General features: G+C 47.5%; 1 protein-coding gene across 1 annotated transcript in view; it reads left to right on the top strand.

Moving 5' to 3' along the window:
* Nucleotides 1–17,213, top strand: part of ttn.1 (titin, tandem duplicate 1) — a 125,690-nt gene extending 108,477 nt beyond the window's left edge. Inside the window, exons 159-182 of the mRNA XM_054614808.1 lie at nucleotides 112–414; nucleotides 500–805; nucleotides 1,054–1,344; nucleotides 1,452–1,751; nucleotides 1,945–2,250; nucleotides 2,391–2,693; nucleotides 2,952–3,233; nucleotides 3,371–3,964; nucleotides 4,252–4,539; nucleotides 4,715–5,014; nucleotides 5,129–5,431; nucleotides 5,616–5,918; nucleotides 6,021–6,605; nucleotides 6,692–6,994; nucleotides 7,203–7,502; nucleotides 7,641–8,216; nucleotides 8,314–8,619; nucleotides 8,790–9,395; nucleotides 9,530–14,610; nucleotides 14,727–14,883; nucleotides 14,988–15,478; nucleotides 15,582–15,735; nucleotides 15,996–16,325; nucleotides 16,921–17,213. Of these exons, the coding sequence (XP_054470783.1) occupies nucleotides 112–414; nucleotides 500–805; nucleotides 1,054–1,344; nucleotides 1,452–1,751; nucleotides 1,945–2,250; nucleotides 2,391–2,693; nucleotides 2,952–3,233; nucleotides 3,371–3,964; nucleotides 4,252–4,539; nucleotides 4,715–5,014; nucleotides 5,129–5,431; nucleotides 5,616–5,918; nucleotides 6,021–6,605; nucleotides 6,692–6,994; nucleotides 7,203–7,502; nucleotides 7,641–8,216; nucleotides 8,314–8,619; nucleotides 8,790–9,395; nucleotides 9,530–14,610; nucleotides 14,727–14,883; nucleotides 14,988–15,478; nucleotides 15,582–15,735; nucleotides 15,996–16,325; nucleotides 16,921–17,213 (13,061 nt within the window). The remainder of the gene's footprint in view (nucleotides 1–111; nucleotides 415–499; nucleotides 806–1,053; nucleotides 1,345–1,451; nucleotides 1,752–1,944; nucleotides 2,251–2,390; nucleotides 2,694–2,951; nucleotides 3,234–3,370; nucleotides 3,965–4,251; nucleotides 4,540–4,714; nucleotides 5,015–5,128; nucleotides 5,432–5,615; nucleotides 5,919–6,020; nucleotides 6,606–6,691; nucleotides 6,995–7,202; nucleotides 7,503–7,640; nucleotides 8,217–8,313; nucleotides 8,620–8,789; nucleotides 9,396–9,529; nucleotides 14,611–14,726; nucleotides 14,884–14,987; nucleotides 15,479–15,581; nucleotides 15,736–15,995; nucleotides 16,326–16,920) is intronic.
* Nucleotides 17,214–18,180: the final 967 nt, after the last annotated feature.

Genomic DNA, 18,180 nt, shown 5'->3' with positions numbered 1-18,180 from the left:
ATAGATGTAAGTTGTTGAGCATTTATTAGACCGGTAATATCTGTAAAAAGTATTTTACTGAATCAGGCTGGCATTTATGACATTATGACAAAATCTTGTTTTTTATCTCAGCACCCCCTGGCCCTCCAACAAGGCCTTCAGTCTTCAATGTCACTTCTAACACAATGACCCTAAAATGGGAGGAGCCCTACCATGATGGTGGAAGCAAGGTGACAGGCTACTGGATCGAGAAGAAGGAGAGGAACAATATCCTGTGGGTGAGGGAGAACAAGATCCCTTGCTTTGACTGCTACTGCAAGATGGAAGGCCTGGTTGAAGGCCTAGAGTACCAGTTCAGGGTTTATGCCATGAACAGTGCTGGGCTGAGCAAAGCCAGCGAGGCCTCTAAGGGAGCAGTTGCTCAAAACCCAGTTGGTGAGTTTTAACAGTTCAGGATCATCTATCCAGTGGCCTTTAAGTTAATACTCCATAATTCCAACATGTCTGATTTGTTTTTTAGATTCACCAAGTAAGCCAGAAGTCACAAATGTTACAAGAACCACCGTGTCCCTCAAATGGTCGGCTCCACTGAATGATGGTGGTAGTCCGATTGTGGGCTACATCATTGAGCGTAAGCCATACACTTTGACCGGTGAAGGCCGCTGGCTCAAGTGTAACTACACCAACGTGACGGACACCTTCTACACTGTTACTGCCCTGGGAGAAGGAGAGCCCTATGAGTTCAGAGTCATCGCCAAGAATGCCAACCAGGTCTTCAGCATCCCCTCAGAGTCCACTGGCTCTGTGCAGTGCAAGACTGACTTCGGTAAGATGTGCCTCTAGGATTGTGATACAATCTGTCAATACATCACGATGAAAAGTCTTTTATGAAACAAAAACATTAGGATGAAACAGTCTAAAGTTTCCTGTTCAGTAAGTAAGTTATTGTGATCAACACCTTAAGGCTTAAACATGTAGAATGAATCAAATGTGCATATATTACAGTCCCAGCGAAGGATTCCTATCTTATCAATACATTGCTTCATAATCATGTTCCTTTTTTCCACCCAACAGAGCCTCCAAAGGCCCAGCTGGACAGCAAACTCCTGTCCGAAACCGTCATGGTCAGAGCCGGTTCAGACCTGGTTCTGGACGCTGCAGTGGGAGGCAGGCCTGACCCCAAGGCTTCCTGGTCAAAGGGCAGCAGGGATCTGGAGTTGTGTGAAAAGTACCACCTTCAGTACACCTCCACCAAGGCCATGGCCATCATTAAGTTCTGTGACAGAGATGACACTGGAAAGTACATCCTCACGGTCAGGAACGTTAGCGGAACCAAGACTGCTGAGGTCAACGTCAAAGTGCTTGGTAAGAAAGATTGCTTTGTTTTTCAGCATTGCAGATTAAACTTCAAGTATTAGTTTTTGTCATTGTTATCTTAATAGTACTACAATGAGCTATCTGTCTCTTTCCAGACACCCCTGGAGTATGTGAAGGCTGCATTGAGATCAGCAAGATCACAGAGGAGTCGTGCACACTGAGCTGGAAACCTCCTCTTGAGGATGGCGGTGATGAGATCACCCACTTTATCGTGGAGAGGCGAGACACCAACAGACTCAACTGGGTCATCATGCATGCCGAGTGCAAAGAGCTGACCTGCAACATCAAAGGACTGTTCAAGAACACAGAGTACCTGTTCAGAATCCGGGGAGTCAACAAATACGGAGCTGGAGTCCACTTGCAGTCCGAGCCCATGGTTGCCAGAAACACTTTCAGTAAGTGATTATTGTTGATACTATTCCAAAAATCTCTGTGTTCTACAGATCCTGCTCTTTTATCTTTAAACAATGATCCCACTAAGATGAAAGCAAGACAAAACCCCTGAGAGCAAACTATTAGACTGAAAGATAAAACAACAAATGAAATTCTTATAACTTCTAACACTGAATTACCTCTCCTGACCTCCAGCCGTGCCAACTCCTCCTGGTACTCCAGAGATCCTGGTGTCAGGAAAGGACTTTGCCACCATTGAGTGGCTGAAGCCAGAGAGTGATGGCGGCAGCCCGCTGATCCACTACCTGGTGGAGAGGCGCGAGAGAAAGAGTGCCCGCTGGGTGAAGGTGAACAGAGATGGCGCTTACCTGGACACCATGCTGAAGGTGTCCGGTTTGACTGAAGGCAACATTTACCAGTTCAGAGTGACGGCCATCAATAAGGCCGGAGACAGCGAACCCAGCGAGGTCTCTCTGTATGTCGTCTGCAGAGTGCCAACATGTAAGTCCAGTTTGTTCAGATCTATATAAATCTATCTTTTATGACAGGACTAATTGGTAATAATGTCTAGAAACAAATCAGTGGATCCTTTTGGATATCACAGATCTATTGATTGTCATTCCTGTATCCTCTCCTCTCAGGCACTCCTTCTCCTCCTTCTATCCCTCGTATCACCGACACTCACGCCGACAGCATCAGCCTGGCCTGGTCCCGCCCCGTGGAGGACGGAGGAGCTGATGTGATGGGCTACATCCTGGAGATGCAAGAAGCCGGAGCAGAGGAGTGGAAGAAGGCCCACGAAAAGACTTTACGTGCCGCAGAGTACGTGGTGACTGGACTTTCAGCAGGCAAGAAATACTGCTTCAGAGTGGCTGGCATCAACATCAACGGTACTGGAGACTTCAGTGAACCAAGTGCTGAGACTGAGCCAGTGGAGAGAATTGGTAAGGAATCTGGAAAAGGAAATATCTGATACTTTTATGGAGGAATAGATGAGATATAAAAGAGATGTCCCTTTATACTGCTTTATAATAAAAAAAAATCACATCCATAGATCAACATGCACACCAGGTTCAAATTTAGTTTCACTCTTGACTTTTCTTCTTCCAATAAATTCATTATTTTAATGATGTCTTTCATGATGTGTAAACATTTATACTGCTTACATTGCAGCCATATATTAATATTCCCTTCTCACACAGAAACTCCTGACTTTGAGCTCCACGATGACCTGAAGAAGACCATCTGTCTGCGCGCGGGTGGATCCCTCCGCCTGTTCGTAAGCGTGACTGGTCGTCCCACTCCCGCCATCACCTGGAGCAAACCTGGTGTTGACCTACACAACAGAGGTTTCATTGATGTCAACAGCACATCCACTACACTCATCATTGATAGGGTCCACCGCTACGACGCCGGCAAGTACACACTGGTAGCCGAGAATTCTGCTGGGAAACAGGAAGTCAACATTCTGGTCAAGGTCTATGGTAAGTTGATGAAGATGTCACTGAACAGAATTGTGATATTACATAGGGCATGTGACTTGTTCTAGAACATTTAGATTTGAGGTGATATGGTAGTTTTAGAGATGTTATATATTGACAAAATATTATTTTATTGTCAGATACTCCTGGACCAACTGGAGCACTCAAGATCAAGGAGCTGACCAAGGAGTCTACAACCATATCTTGGGAAGCCCCAACTGTGGATGGCGGTGCTCCTGTCAACAACTACATCATTGAGAGGCGTGAGGCCTCCATGAGAGCCTACAAGACCGTCACCTCCAAGTGCAGTAAGACCTCTTACAAGATCGACGGCCTCATGGAGGGTATGCTGTATTACTTCCGGGTCCTCCCTGAAAACATCTATGGTATTGGTGAGCCCTGCGAGACTCCCGACGTCATCCTGGTTTGCGAGGTGCCTCTGCCGCCACACAAGCTGGAGATGATCGACGTCACCAAGAGTACCGTCACCCTGGGCTGGGAGAAGCCTGAGCACGATGGTGGCAGCAGACTGACAGGCTACGTCATCGAAGCCTGCAAGTTTGGCACTGACAAGTGGATGAAGGTGGCCACGCTGAAGACCACTGACTTTGAGCACACCATAGAGAAGCTGAACGAGAGCGAGCAGTACTTGTTTAGAATCAGAGCAATCAACAGCAGAGGAGTCAGTGAGCCCAAAGAGCTTGTTACTGCCATCACCGTACAGGAACAGAGAGGTAAAAAAAGTTAAACACAACATGTTTTTAAAGATACTTTAAGCAGAAACATGTACTAAAAACACTGCACCTAGCTATCCTTTAGCTTCTTAACCAATGGGGGTTTAAGAGTGGAAAAGTTAGAAATATATGCTTATGAAGGAAACCATGAGGTTGCTACTTTGGCCTCCAGGATTCTGTGCCATTGAGCAAAACATCACAGCTCAGTTCATAATCTACTTCCCAAGCCAAGCGGGGTGTAAACTATAATAAAACATTTTTTTGCATCTCCCCTTTTCCTTTTCCAGTAATGCCCGTGGTGGACTTCTCCAGTATTCCTCAGAAGGTCGTCAATGTCCTGGCCGGCAAGACTCTGGAGTTGGACCTGCCCCTCATTGGCAGGCCTCCTCCCATCTGCTCCTGGTACTTCAGAGATAACAAGATGAAAATCACAGACCGTGTCAAGATCAAGAGCACTGGCAAGTTCTCCAAACTGACTGTGTCTGACACCAACATCGACGACTCTGGTGACTACTCCCTGGAGGTGAAGAATGCTGTCGGTGTCATCACCGAGGTCATCAAGGTCATCATCCTCTGTAAGGAACCATCCCTCGTTTGTTATTTAGACTCATTAAGTATTGCTGATGCTCATCAGGAGCAGGTTACAATAAAGTCATTTCTAAATGTACAATTTAAGTATAAGTCTTTTATTAACGTTTTAGGCCATCAAGTTGACGGTAATGATTAATCCTGTAAATCCCCTTTTGCCAGCTAAACCTGATGAACCAAAGGGAACCATCAGGTTAGATGAGATTGATGCCACCAGCGTCAGCTGCAGCTGGGATCCTCCAGCCAGAGATGGCGGAGCTCCAATCAGCGGCTACGTGGTGGAGCAGCGTGATGCTCATAGACCCGGCTGGGTGCCTGTCTGCGAATCTGTTAGTCGGCCAACCTTCAAGTTTGTGAACCTGATTGAGGGAAATGAGTATGTCTTCCGTGCAGCTGCCATTAATCGCTACGGCACTGGAGAATTCCTTCAATCTGAGATCGTCATCTGCAAGAGCTTGAAGAGTAAGACTTGCTTTTTTTTAAGGTTACAAAATTAGCCAATTTGAGTATACAGACAGAACTACGTCAACAGAGGTATGGTAACATTGTTCTCCTCCTCCTCCTCCTCCTCTACAGATGTGCCTGGACCTCCTGGCCGTCCAACCGTCTTTGATGTTTCTCGTGATGGCATGACCGTGGCCTGGAACCCGCCAGAAGAAGACGGCGGCCTTGAGGTTTCTGGATACATCATCGAGCGCAAAGAAGTCAGGTCTGACAGATGGGTGCGTGCCAACAAGAATCCCATCACCATGACCAGATACAGGTCGACAGATCTTATTGAGGGCCTGGAGTATGAACACAGAATCACTGCCATCAATGCCAGAGGGCTTAGCAAACCAAGTCTGCTATCCAAACCAGCAGTGGCAACAGATCCCATCGGTAAGCCAAGCGTTTCAAAGAAAGCATTGCTATATTTATAAATGTAATTTATATTTTTTTAGATAAGACTGAATTCATGGTTACAGTGCGGTGGAACCAAAAGTCCGAAAAGAGCCAGCACAGGCTCATCATATATTTTGCAACAGCATGTAAACATACTGACATGCTTCTCTTCCCCGCTCAGATCCACCTGGCTGTCCTCAGAACCCGAGGATCACCGATACCACCAAATCCTCCGTGTCGCTGGCTTGGAGTCCTCCCGATGATGAGGGAGATGCAAGGGTGGATGGTTACCTGATCGAGATGCAGAAGGTGGGCACCATGCCTTGGATCAAGTGCAACACCACACCATCTTTAATCTGCGAGTACACACTGACCCAGATGCCACAAGGAGAAGAGTTCAAATTCCGTGTGATGGCCTGCAATGCCGGCGGCTCGGGAGAGCCTGCTGAAGTGCCTGGAACTGTGTCTGTGACTGAGATGCTTGGTAAGGACACAGCATAACAACATAACTACCGGCTGTTACTTGTATTTGTTTAAAACTTAATGTAAAATTAGGCTGATTGTTATTACTATCATTGTCCTCCAGAACCTCCTGACTATGACCTTGAGCTGAAATACAAAACAGTGTACGTGGTACGCCATGGAGGTGTGGTTAGACTCTCTCTGCCCATCAAGGGCAAACCTCATCCAACCTGCAAGTGGTCCAAGGACAGCGGTGCAGTCTCCACCAAGGCCATGATTGTCTCCACGGAGGACGCCAGTGAGCTAGTGATCAAGGGAGCCGAAAGGAGTGACTCTGGAGTGTACGACCTCCTGCTGGAGAATAGGGTTGGCAGGAAGAAGGCCCAAATTAAGGTGAAGGTCATCGGCCGCCCAAGTGCTCCGGAGGGACCAATGGTCTTTGAAGAGATTCAGGCCAACTCTGTCAAGGTGTCCTGGAAGACGGCCACAGACGACGGTGGCTCAGAGATCCTGGGTTACATCGTAGAAAGACGCGAGGCAGCCAGAAATGCCTGGTACACTGTGGACTCTAGAGTGACCGACACTCAGCTGGTTGTCAAGGGCCTGAAGGAGGGAACAGAGTACCACTTCAAGGTCACGGCTGAAAACTCCTTCGGTATCAGCTCCTCTCTTAAGTCGGAGCTGCCCCTGGTACCCAATACTCCTATCTGTAAGTATTCTTCAGTCTTAAGTGTCTTTGAACAGTATGAGACTATTTAGTAAGTACTCAAAAAAAAACTGCATTTTTCAATCCAGGTGCCCCTGAGCCTTCAAGCACCCCACCAGAAATCATGGATGTCACCAAGAGCTCTGTGGCATTGGCCTGGTCCAGACCAAAGGATGATGGTGGTTCTACCATCACTGGCTACTTTATTGAGTACAAGCTGGTGTCTGCTGAAACGTGGTCCCGACACCAGACCAAGATCACCTCCACCATGTTCACTCTGCCAGGACTCACTCCTGATGCAGACTACCAGTTCCGCATTGTTGCTGTCAACGACATCGGCGAGAGCAAGGCTGGTCCTGTGTCTGAGCCAGTCACATGCAAGGATCCATTTGGTGAGTCTCCACTTACTGGTAATTAATAGCATCATAATCACCATAGTTGATGGAATTTTTTCAACCTCCAATAGTTGGTTGGAACATATGCTCTCTCTCAGTAGGTTTTTCAAACAACAACACCAGAATAAAGAGGCACAGTGGTTAATGTTGGTGTCAGTAAGTCACAAAATGAATTAAGTTATTTTTTTTTTTTATTTCATTCCAGACAAGCCAAGTCAACCGGGCGAGATCGACACAGTGAACGTTACAAAGAATTTCATCACTATCCGCTGGCAAGCTCCAGAGTGCGATGGTGGAAAGGAGGTCTTGGGCTACTGGGTGGAGTACAGGAAGTCCATTGAGAGCACCTGGAAGAAGTCCAACAAGCAGAGACTGAAGGAAAAGGAGTTTACCATGCCTGGACTTGCTGAGGCAACAGAGTATGAGTTCAGAGTGTTTGCTGAGAACGAGAGGGGAATGAGTAGACCTCGTAGAACTGCCACATGCATCAAGACCAAACTGAGTGGTGAGTACACTGTAATATAATGTTTGAACATTATTTGTAAGCATTTACCCAATTTGCTTTTCTAGAGTGACCTTTACTGTGAGACATTACTAAATATATCACTTTTCCTAAATAATCATTTTTGTTTTGTATGTACAGTTGAAACTAAACCAGGCCTGAGAAAGGAAATGGATGAAGTAACTGCAAAGCTTGGCCAGCCTGCTATCATGAAGTGCCAGATTATTGGCAGACCTGTCCCTGATCTCAAGTGGTACCATGCCGGCAAGGAGATTGTTGAGTCTCGCAAGTACGAGATGAGCTCTGACGGCCGCAACCACTCGCTGTCTATTATGACGGATCAGCAGGAGGACGAGGGAGAGTACACCTGCAAGGGCATCAACGATGCCGGAGAAGCCGAGACCACAGGCGTTCTGGTGTTGGAGGCTGCTGCATCCTTCCACCCTGATTACCCGCTGAAGGGAACCTATTATGCTGGTCTGGGATCCACTCTGCGCATCCATGCCGTCTACATTGGCCGTCCTGAGCCAAAGATCATGTGGCTGCATGGTCCAAAGACCCTGGAGAACACAGAGGACATCAGCATTGAGACCACTGAGCACTACACACATCTGGTGATCAAGAACGTGCAGCGAAGAATTCATGGAGGCAAATACAGGATCAGACTGCACAACCACTTTGGCAGGGCTGACACCGCATTCAATGTCGAGATTTACGGTATGTTCATGTGAATTTATTGCAGTGAGTGCACCAAAGCATGGATTTCTTAAGGCAGCGGTGTTAGATTTATAATTTTTATCTATACTGTTTCCAGACAAACCCGACATGCCTCAGGGTCCAATTGTGCTGGATGCTCTCCTAAAGAACTCCGTCATCATCAGCTGGAAGGCTCCCCATGACGACGGAGGCTGCATGATTACCAACTACATTGTGGAGAAACGTGAGGACAAGGAGGGCAGCGAGTGGGAACTGGTGTCTTCATCCATCAATGGCATATCCTGCCGTGTGCCAAACCTCATTGAGAGCGCCGGATACTTCTTCCGTGTTTACGCTCAGAATCGCTATGGTAACAGTGAGCCACTAGAACTCACATCCCCTATCCTTATCAAGAGCCAACTGGGTAAGTTTAATCCAATATCCAATAAATGTTTTAAATTACTTCATAAATTCATGACTTACAATGTAAGCATATAACTTTAATACACTGTATCAATCTACATGTAAAGGGATACCTATGTATAATGCAAAAGTTCTGACAATGGTTTCTGATTTATATATTCTGGTCCACAGAGAAACCATCACCACCTCTGTCGCCAGTCGTTTCTGGAGTCACCAAGGACTCCTGCGTTGTTTCCTGGAAGCCTCCACTCAGCGATGGCGGCTCCAAGATCAAGAGCTATTGCCTTGAGAAGAAGCACAAGAAGGACAAGAAGGAATGGAGCGAATGGACTGCGGTGACTACGGACGAGATCAAACAGACGGTGTTCTCCGTCAAGCGTCTGACCGAGGGCGTCGAGTGCATCTTCCGTGTGAAGTGCGAGAACCTGGGGGGACAGAGTGACTATAGCGAGGAGACGTCACCCATTGTTCCAGCCACAGCCGTTGAGGTTCGTGCTCCTGCTTTCAAGGAAGAGCTGAGGAACATGAGCGTCAAGTACAAGAGCAATGCTACTCTTGTCTGCAAGATCACAGGGCAGCCCAAGCCTGTGATTAAATGGTTCAGACGAGGAAAGGAGATCCACTCTGATGGCAAAAAGATCAAGATACAGGAATTCAAGGGAGGTTACCATCAGCTGGTTATCAGCGAGGCTGATGAGGAAGACTCCACTGTGTACCAGATCAGAGCCACCAATCAGGGAGGCTCCATCTGTGCTACAGTCTCTCTGGATGTGGAAAGTAAGCTCACAGATGTTTTCTAACTAGATCATTGTTTTCTAACACTGACTATTAACCAATTCAAACATATTAAACTGATTTTGAAATATAACTAAAACCTTACATCTAACTTAATCAATATTTCTCATTTCCAGTCCCTGCCAAGATTAATCTTCCAAAGAACCTGAAGGATAAGGAAGCCATCCCTGCCCTGCGTGGTGAGGTGGTCAACATCAAGATTCCTTTCTGTGGAAAACCAGATCCTGTCATCACATGGCAGAAGGGACAAGATCTCATTGACAGCAATGGCCACTACCAGGTCATCGTCACAAGATCATTTACTTCTTTGGTGTTCACCAACGGAGTCGAGAAGAAGGATGCTGGTTTCTACATTGTCTGTGCCAAGAACAGATTTGGCATTGACCAGCAGACCGTTGAGCTGGATGTAGCTGACGTTCCTGATCCTCCACGTGGTGTCCAAGCCAGTGACGTCTCCAGAGACTCAGTCACACTGAACTGGGTGGCCCCAGCAAATGATGGAGGCAGCAGGGTTATTAGCTACATCATTGAGAAGTGCCCCACCACTGCTGAGAGGTGGGAGCGTGTTGCCCAGTCCCGTGACACCCACTACACCGTTACCAATCTTTTTGGAGGTACCAGCTATCAGTTCAGAATCATCGCTGAGAACAAATTTGGACAGAGTGCTCCATCTGAGACCAGTGGACCTGTCATGACCAAGGAGGACAAATCAAGAGTTCTGCTCTATGACAGGGAGGTTGAGGATACTGAACGTGTCCCCAAGGGCAAGACTCACTCTGAAGCTAAAAACATGCACAACAAATATGCCATTGCAGAGGAATTGGGCAGAGGTCAGTTTGGCATTGTCCACCGCTGTGTACACATCAGCTCTGAGAAGACCTACATGGCTAAATTCTTCAAGGTGAGAGGCGCTGATCAAGCAATTGTCAAGAAGGAAATTGCAACATTGAATCTGGCAAAACATACCAACTACCTCCTCCTCCACGAGTCTTTCGAAAGCCCTGAGGAGCTGGTGATGATCTATGACTTTATCTCTGGCGTTGACATTTTTGAGCGCCTCCACACAGCTGAGTTTGAGCTCAATGAGCGGGAGATCGTCATGTACATCAGGCAGATCTGCTCAGCTCTCGAGTTCCTGCACGCTGAGAGCTATGGACACTTTGATATCAGACCAGAGAACATTGTGTACACAACTAGAACCAGCTCTAATGTGAAGATTATTGAGTTGGGCCAGTCCAGACACCTGACCCCTGGGGACCAAATCAAGATCCAGTATACCACTGCAGAGTACGCTGCCCCTGAGATCCACCAGTGTGACATGGTTAGCACTGTCACTGACATGTGGTCGGTTGGTGTCCTTGCCTACGTGCTCATCAGTGGACTGAATCCATTCACAGCTGAAACCAACCAACAGATGATTGACAACATCTCAAATGCAGCTTACAGCTACGATGACGAGACCTTCAAGCAGGTCAGTGTCGAGGCATTAGACTTTACCGACCGCTTAATGACTAAGGATCGTAAGCATCGTATGACTGCTGCTGAGGCTCTGGCACATCCATGGCTGACCAGGCCTACAGAGGAGATCGGCACCCGAGCGATCCAAACAGGAAGGCACAAGAGATACTACCAGACAATGGTGAAGAAAGAGTGGAAAACGGTTGTCTCTGCAGCTCGTGTGGCCAGCGGGGGCTCCATCAGGACCCAGCGTGGTGTCTTTGTCTCCAAGGTGAAGATTGCTCCGTTTGAACACGGTCCTGTTGGAGGCCAGATCGGCCATGCAGTGGTGAACGAGGGAGACAGTGTGAAATTCATCTGCAACATTGACAACTATGATAGCACTACTGAAGTGACATGGTACTGTGGCGTCAGGCAACTTGAAGCTGGTGACAAATATGAAATTGAGTATGAGGATGGCCTGGCTGTGATCACCATCAAAAAGGTCACAAGAGCAGATGATGGCACTTACAGATGCAAGATTGTGAATGAGTATGGTGAGGACAGTGCCTACGCAGAGCTGTTCATCACTGGTGTTAGATCTTACCGGGACTTCTTCACCACCCGTGTGGTCAAGAGAACAAAGCGCAGAGTCGACACTGCAAGAATGCTTCAGAAGCCACCGGAGTTCACCCTTCCTCTGGTCAACCGTACGGCCTACATTGGTGAGGATGTGCGCTTTAGTGTAACCATCACTGTTCACCCTGAGCCTCGTGTCATCTGGCACAAATCTGGACAGAAGCTCATCCCTGGACAAGATGACAAGAAATACACCTTCATCAGCGACACGGGTCTGTACCAGATGATTATCCACAAACTTGAGAATGAAGATGATGCAGAGTACAGTGTTGTGGCCCGTAACAGGTATGGGGATGACAGCTGCAAGGCTCGCCTTACCGTTGTTCCTCGACCTAAACCAGCAGACCTCACCCTGAGGCCCATGTTCAAACGCCTGCTCGCAAATGTTGAGTGCAGGGAGGGCCAGAATGTGCGCTTTGAGATCAGAGTATCCGGCCGTCCCATACTGAAGTGGGAGAAGGACGGCATGCCTTTAGCCTTTGGACCATCTATTGAGGTTGTACATGAGGGTCTGGATTACTACATCCTTCATGTGAAAGACACTCTCCCTGAGGACTCCGGTGTGTACAGAGTTACTGCTACCAACTCTGCTGGATCTGCCAGTTGCCAGGCTTTCCTCAAAGTAGAACGTGTCGCTCATGTAAAGAAGGAATATGAGCCCAGTGAAAAGGAGAAGAAAATATTGGCTGGAAAGGAGGAATTGGACAAAAAGGTCAGACTGTCCCAGATTTTGGCTGACACTGTCTTTATACCTCTACCACCCGCAGCAGTACAAGCTGTTAGGGAGGCAGCCACTATGTTCAAACCGGCTGTGACGACTAAGAAGGGTGAGAAGACCGAGGCTGAGATACAGAAAGAAAAAGAGGAGAGGAAGAAGCGGGCAGATGAGAAGAGGCTGCGTATGCCCTACGACGTCCCCCCTCCTCGTGTCTTTAACCCGGCTGTTCTTGAGGAGGACGTGGAAATAAAACATTTCCAGCCACTCTCTGACATGAAATGGTACAAGAAGCTGAGGGATCAGTATGAGTTCCCTGAGCCTATGGATAAAATCAAACAGAAGAGGATGAAGCGAATCCGCCTCTCCAGGTGGGATCAGTTCTATGAGGTGCCCATCAGGATCAAGGACCAGTATAAGCCTAAGTGGCGCATCTCGTCCATGACTCAGGATGATTTGGAGACTGTGAGGCCTGCAAGGCATCGCACTCCTTCCCCAGAAATGGAGGCCTACCACAGGATCAGGAGGAGGTCTCTGGGTGACCTGTCAGATGAGGAGCTACTGCTGCCTGTAAATGAGTACCTGTCCATGAAGAGAATTGAGGAGGAGAGGCTTCGTCTGGAGGAAGAGCTGGAGCTCGGTTACTCTGCTTCTCCACCTAGCCTCAGCCCAGTTCGCTTTGAGCTTTCTGCCCTGCGTCCTTCATCTCCAAGAAAAGTCTACAGTGATGACGAAGAGGGAGAAGAAGTCCACAAATATGACTCCTACAGAATTCCATCTAAATACGAGGCTGGCCCAAGTTTTGTTGACCTCCGCCAGCGTCATGACAAAGCCACATACAAACCTCCAAGACAGAAGCAGAGGGTGTATGAAGAGAGGGAGGATCAGGAGCTGCTGCGCCCACACACAACTGCTCAGAGAATGTCCGCTTACAAGAGTGAACTCAAGCGCATGGAGTTTGAGGAGAAGACTCGAACCTATAAAAAGGAATCGACTGTCACTGTTGCAACAGTCTCTGAGAGCATTGAATCTGATTACCTGTCATCTTTTACCTCCGAATATGTTCCTAAACCAATCAAGAAGCTCCAAATGCCTGAACCCATGACGAGATCTCCTACCCACGAAAAGGCTGTCAAGACTGAAATTACCTTTCCTAAAGTTGACTTTGCTTCCAGGTATGAGGAGAGAAAGCAGGCTCTGAGATCAGAGAGAAGATCCGTGGAGAGGACGTTTGAGGTGGTGACACAGGCTCCCTTCAGCCTTGACCACGCCCCTCGTATTACCATCAGGATGCGATCTCATCGTGTACCCTATGGGTCCAGCACAAAGTTCACCCTGAATATCCAGGCCAAACCAGAGCCTGAGGTCAAGTGGTTCCACAATGGAAAAGAGATTCATCAAACTAGCAAATACCACATGACCAACATCAGTGGGGTTCTGACTCTCAAGATCACCAACTGTGTGACTGAAGATGCCGGCACCTACCGTGTGGTCTGCAAGAACACCAAAGGAGAGACTACTGACTATGCCACATTGGATGTAGCAGGAGAAGAATATGCTGCCTTCTCTTCATTCCGCAAAGATGAGGAGCCTCCATCCTCCCATCTGCCAGAAATGACCAGAACAGATGTCTATCACGTCTCCTCCTCTAAAACAACAGTAAAGGAAAGTGTGACTGAAACTGTGAAAGAGTCCACCACTGTTGTTGAGAAGCCAAGGGAGAAGCCTGGTGTTCCTGCCAAGATCCTGACCAAACCACAGTCCCTAACTGTGGAGGAGGGAGGCCTCGCCAGGTTTGAGTGTGATGTGGATGGCGAACCAGCGCCTTCTATTGCCTGGCTGCACGAAGGAGATGTTATTGGTTCCTCTTTCCGTCACCACATTGTCTCCACTCAGTACAACTCCTCCCTCGAGATCTCAGCTGTTGAGACTTCGGATGAAGGCAGCTACTCTCTGCTGGTGGAAAACGCTGGAGGCAAACAAGAGGCCCATTTCAGTCTGACCATTCGCAAGTCTGAGTCCAAGGAGAAAGTAGTCGCCCCTCCCAGAATCACCTCCCCAGAGGCCAAGTCCCCTCTTGTCAGGTCCCCTGAACCGGTCAAATCTCCTCAGAGAGTCAAGTCGCCTGAACCAATCAAGTCACCTCAGAGAGTCAAGTCTCCGGTCTCACCAAAGTCCCCAACACCAAAGTCCCCAACACCAAAGTCCCCAACTCCATCCCAGAAGGAATTGGCGACTTCTCCAATCAAGTCACCAAAGAGAGTGATATCACCCACTTTTGAAAAGAAGCCGTCCTTCTCTGTCGGGTTGAGCGACGTCACTGCAGCCTCCGACTCTATCGTCAAGCTCTCAGTGAAGGTGACCGGAGAGCCCAAACCAACAATCTCATGGATAAAGGATGGACAGGTAACGGATCATAACACTTAAACTGTTCTACAGCTCATGTTAATTATTTATGGATGTATAAAGAAAGGAAATGTTTGCGTTGGTTAATAACTGAATCTTATCGTTATGATTGACAGGCTCTGTCTCAGGGAGGGAAATATGAAATCTTTGAGGAGTATGGCTCAGCTTATCTTGAGATCTATGACATGGAGGTCTCTGATAGCGGGCTTTACAAGTGCACTGCTACCAACAGTGCTGGACTAGTGTCATCAACCTGCACAGTCACTGTACGAGGTAAGATAACACCTGCTGGTGGAAGCAAGTATCCCTCAGAAACCTGCAGCAAAAAGCATTCAAACTGTTCCTATCATAAACTCTTACATTCATTTCTGTTTTAGGCTCCAAAAGCTGCAAAACAAAAGCTGAAATGTCAGAGGAAGTCATGAAACAGGAAGTGGTTCATGAAGAGGTCCTGTCGTCTGTGGAGGAGGTCAAGTCCTCCCACAGCCAGATGTCTATGACAGAGGGACAGTCTCTGACTCTGAGGGCCAGCATCCCCGGGGCCTCCAACATCAGGTGGATCCTGAATGGGCTGGAACTGGCCAACTCGGACCAGTACAGATACGGAGTGTCTGGAGATGAGCAGACCCTGACCATCAGGTCGGTCAGCCAGTGTGAGCAGGGGATCGTGACATGTCAGGCTCAAACGAGGCGAGGCCTGGTCCGTTGTCAGTTTGACATCGCGGTCACGGCCAAGCGCTCAGACGGACCCCACGTCCTGGTGCAGCCAAGGTCCCAGAATGTGAATGAGGGACAAAATGTGAAATTCACATGTGAGCTTGCAGGAGAGCCTTCCCCTGAGGTGGAGTGGTTGAAAGACAACGTGATGGTGAGTAGAGTTCTCCTGAAAGTTATTGGTGGTCTACATTTTCAAGGTTAATGAAGCAATAGTTAGCGTTGCAGACTTAACACAATGCTCTCCCTCTTTGCAGATATCAGTCACATCAAACATTAGACTGAGCCGCTCCAAGACTGTGTACACGCTGGAGATTTGTGAAGCCACAGTTGCGGACAGTGGGAAATACACCATAAAAGCAAAGAATCAGTTTGGACAGTGCTCTGCAACATCCTCCCTCAACGTCATCAGTAAGTTTCACTGCATTTTAACTAAACACAATTAAACACTCTGTCTCAGTGTGTTTAATTGGCCTGGATACTAAGATCTGTGATGAAAAATGGCACTTGGGTTGCACCAAAGAAACCCTTTAATTCAACATTCAAACCAAAGGAAAGCCAAGGCTTTGAGCACCCCAGCTTCCACTCCGTGTTTGCATACCTACTGTTTGTACTTGTGCACATTGTGATATGCGATATGTGAAATATGCTTGTCATTTGCATTCTCGCAGCTCATGTTGAAGAACCAACAAAAATGATTATTGTGGAGCAAAGAGCTTCTACTGACGCTGCTGCCAGCATGCAGAAACGTTTATCTGGCTCATCGGCTCTTATGGAGGCGGCTTCCATGCAGGCCAGCAGCTACAGCGGCAGCTCCCGCTCTGCTGCTGCCGAGTATTCGTTTGAGAGCATGTCTGCGTCTAGCATGTCCACCATGATGGCTGAGTCAATGGTTTCCATGAGCTCCAGCAGCTCCAGCAGCCAAATGATGGAAATGTCTGCTCACTCGCATGCGGAGGCCTCCTCCTCGCTGAGGAGCCTCGCAGTCGGGGTTAAGAGAGGTGAGCTGTGTTAATCTGTCGGTAACAGGAAGTAAAGATCGGAGCATCTTTGTGAGTAAAGATGGAAGCATGAATGAGATGGAGCCTGCTCGTTTAAAAACAAGACACAGTTGTCATCAGTTGATATTTGGGACTTTTGCATCGATGGTGACATTCAAGTCACAAAAAATACGCCACTGTTTTTACCAAAAATACAGGTTTGTAAAACGTTTAAAAGAAACAGGTAGTGCTGATCATAATATATAATGAAAATCAACTTTGACTTAAAAATGTTCCCATCGACCAATAGGACGCTTTCATAAAAATCAAGATTGGATGAGATAAAACTTTATTGTCCGTTCATCAACCAAACAAAGATGGCAGCCAGAAGAAACTTAACATGAAGAAGAAATAGAATTTTCTATTGATTTTTTTTTCTGTTTATCTAAAAAAATTCAAATGCAACAAAATTGGAGATACTTGTTTTTGATTGGGCAGTGATGATGATTGACTTCTTAAATTGTGGCTTATTTCTTTGATTTATTTATTATGCTCAAGTACTTTTCCACAAAAACAAACCCTCGGTCACTGACCTCGTTCTTCTCCTCCTCACCAGGCGTTCCACCAAAGATCGAAGCTCTTCCACAGAATGTCAGCGTTGAGCCGGGGAAGTCCCTGACCGTGGCCGGGGTTTTCTCCGGAGAACCTGCTCCCTCCGTCCAGTGGGTCCGCTCGGGTCGGACCCTCCCCGACGGGAACGAGCGGTGCCACGTGGAGAACACCGCCGACTTCTCCACCCTGGTGATCTCCGCGGTGAAGGAGGGCGACGCCGGAGCCTACACCCTCCGGCTGTCCAACGAGCTCGGCTCCGACTCTGCAACAGTCAACGTTCACGTTCGGTCCATGTAAAAAAGAGAAAAGTTAATTTATTCCCCCGTTTCCCTTTTCCAGAACCTTTTTATTTAGCGAATTAGCAACGATAATCTACGTGATAAAGATCTGGATTTCTGTTCTTGTAAATATGAACTATTTTTGTACCAAACTTGACATTAATTTATGCCAAACTAGACTCAAGTCTAACGTTGTTATAAAATGTGCCATATTGGACAATTAAGACTTAGGATTTTTGAACGACTTTTCTGTGACATGTACATAATGTATATAGCCGAATTTAACGGTTATGGGAAATGTATGCATTGTTATTTATGACAATAATATTAACTGAAACTAAAGAACAAATGTTTAAACAGGAGAAAGTTCCACGAGGAACGAATACCCTGTTAAACGGAGAAACTAAACTCTGTGCCTCAACGACACGTTGAAGTCTTAAGATTGCCTCAACAGGTAGAGAGGCTCCCTGTTGACGTTATGAAACACAAAGACAAAGTTATTGTTTTGGATTCGCACCTGCGAGCGATATTACAGTTTCCTATGAGTTGTACCGTGAGCGTAAGACCCTGAGTGCTGTTTGCATCACCCTCATGTCAAGCAGCATGAACGGCCTTGAGCTCAGACCGACTGCGTCGTACCACCGTGATTTGATGACCAGCTGGGAGTGCGAGCGGCCTGCACTCTCAGCGTTTAGATCATTTTATTAAAGAGCGCTGTTCCTGCAGCGGACGGCCGGGCCGGCTTCCTAAAACGTAACATCTCCTGGCCATAAAGAAATGAAAGAGGAAGCGGCCGGCGGCTCTGCGGTGCAGGAGCAGCGCCGTCTCTCGGAGGATAGCTAGCTAGCTAACGTGTTTGTGTGTTCAGAGTGCGAGTGTTTGTAGCTTTTAGTCGTTTCACTTGTCGGTAGTCGGGTCCTCTTCATCTCCACAGCGACTCCATCTCCTGTGAGACTGAAGAAAAGGTTCCCTGCTCTCTGATTTAT

Source organism: Anoplopoma fimbria, chromosome 16 (genome assembly GCF_027596085.1).
Source record: "Anoplopoma fimbria isolate UVic2021 breed Golden Eagle Sablefish chromosome 16, Afim_UVic_2022, whole genome shotgun sequence".
In the NCBI taxonomy this organism is placed as follows: Eukaryota; Metazoa; Chordata; class Actinopteri; order Perciformes; family Anoplopomatidae; genus Anoplopoma; species Anoplopoma fimbria.
This window is presented reverse-complemented; position numbering and strand designations above follow the sequence as displayed.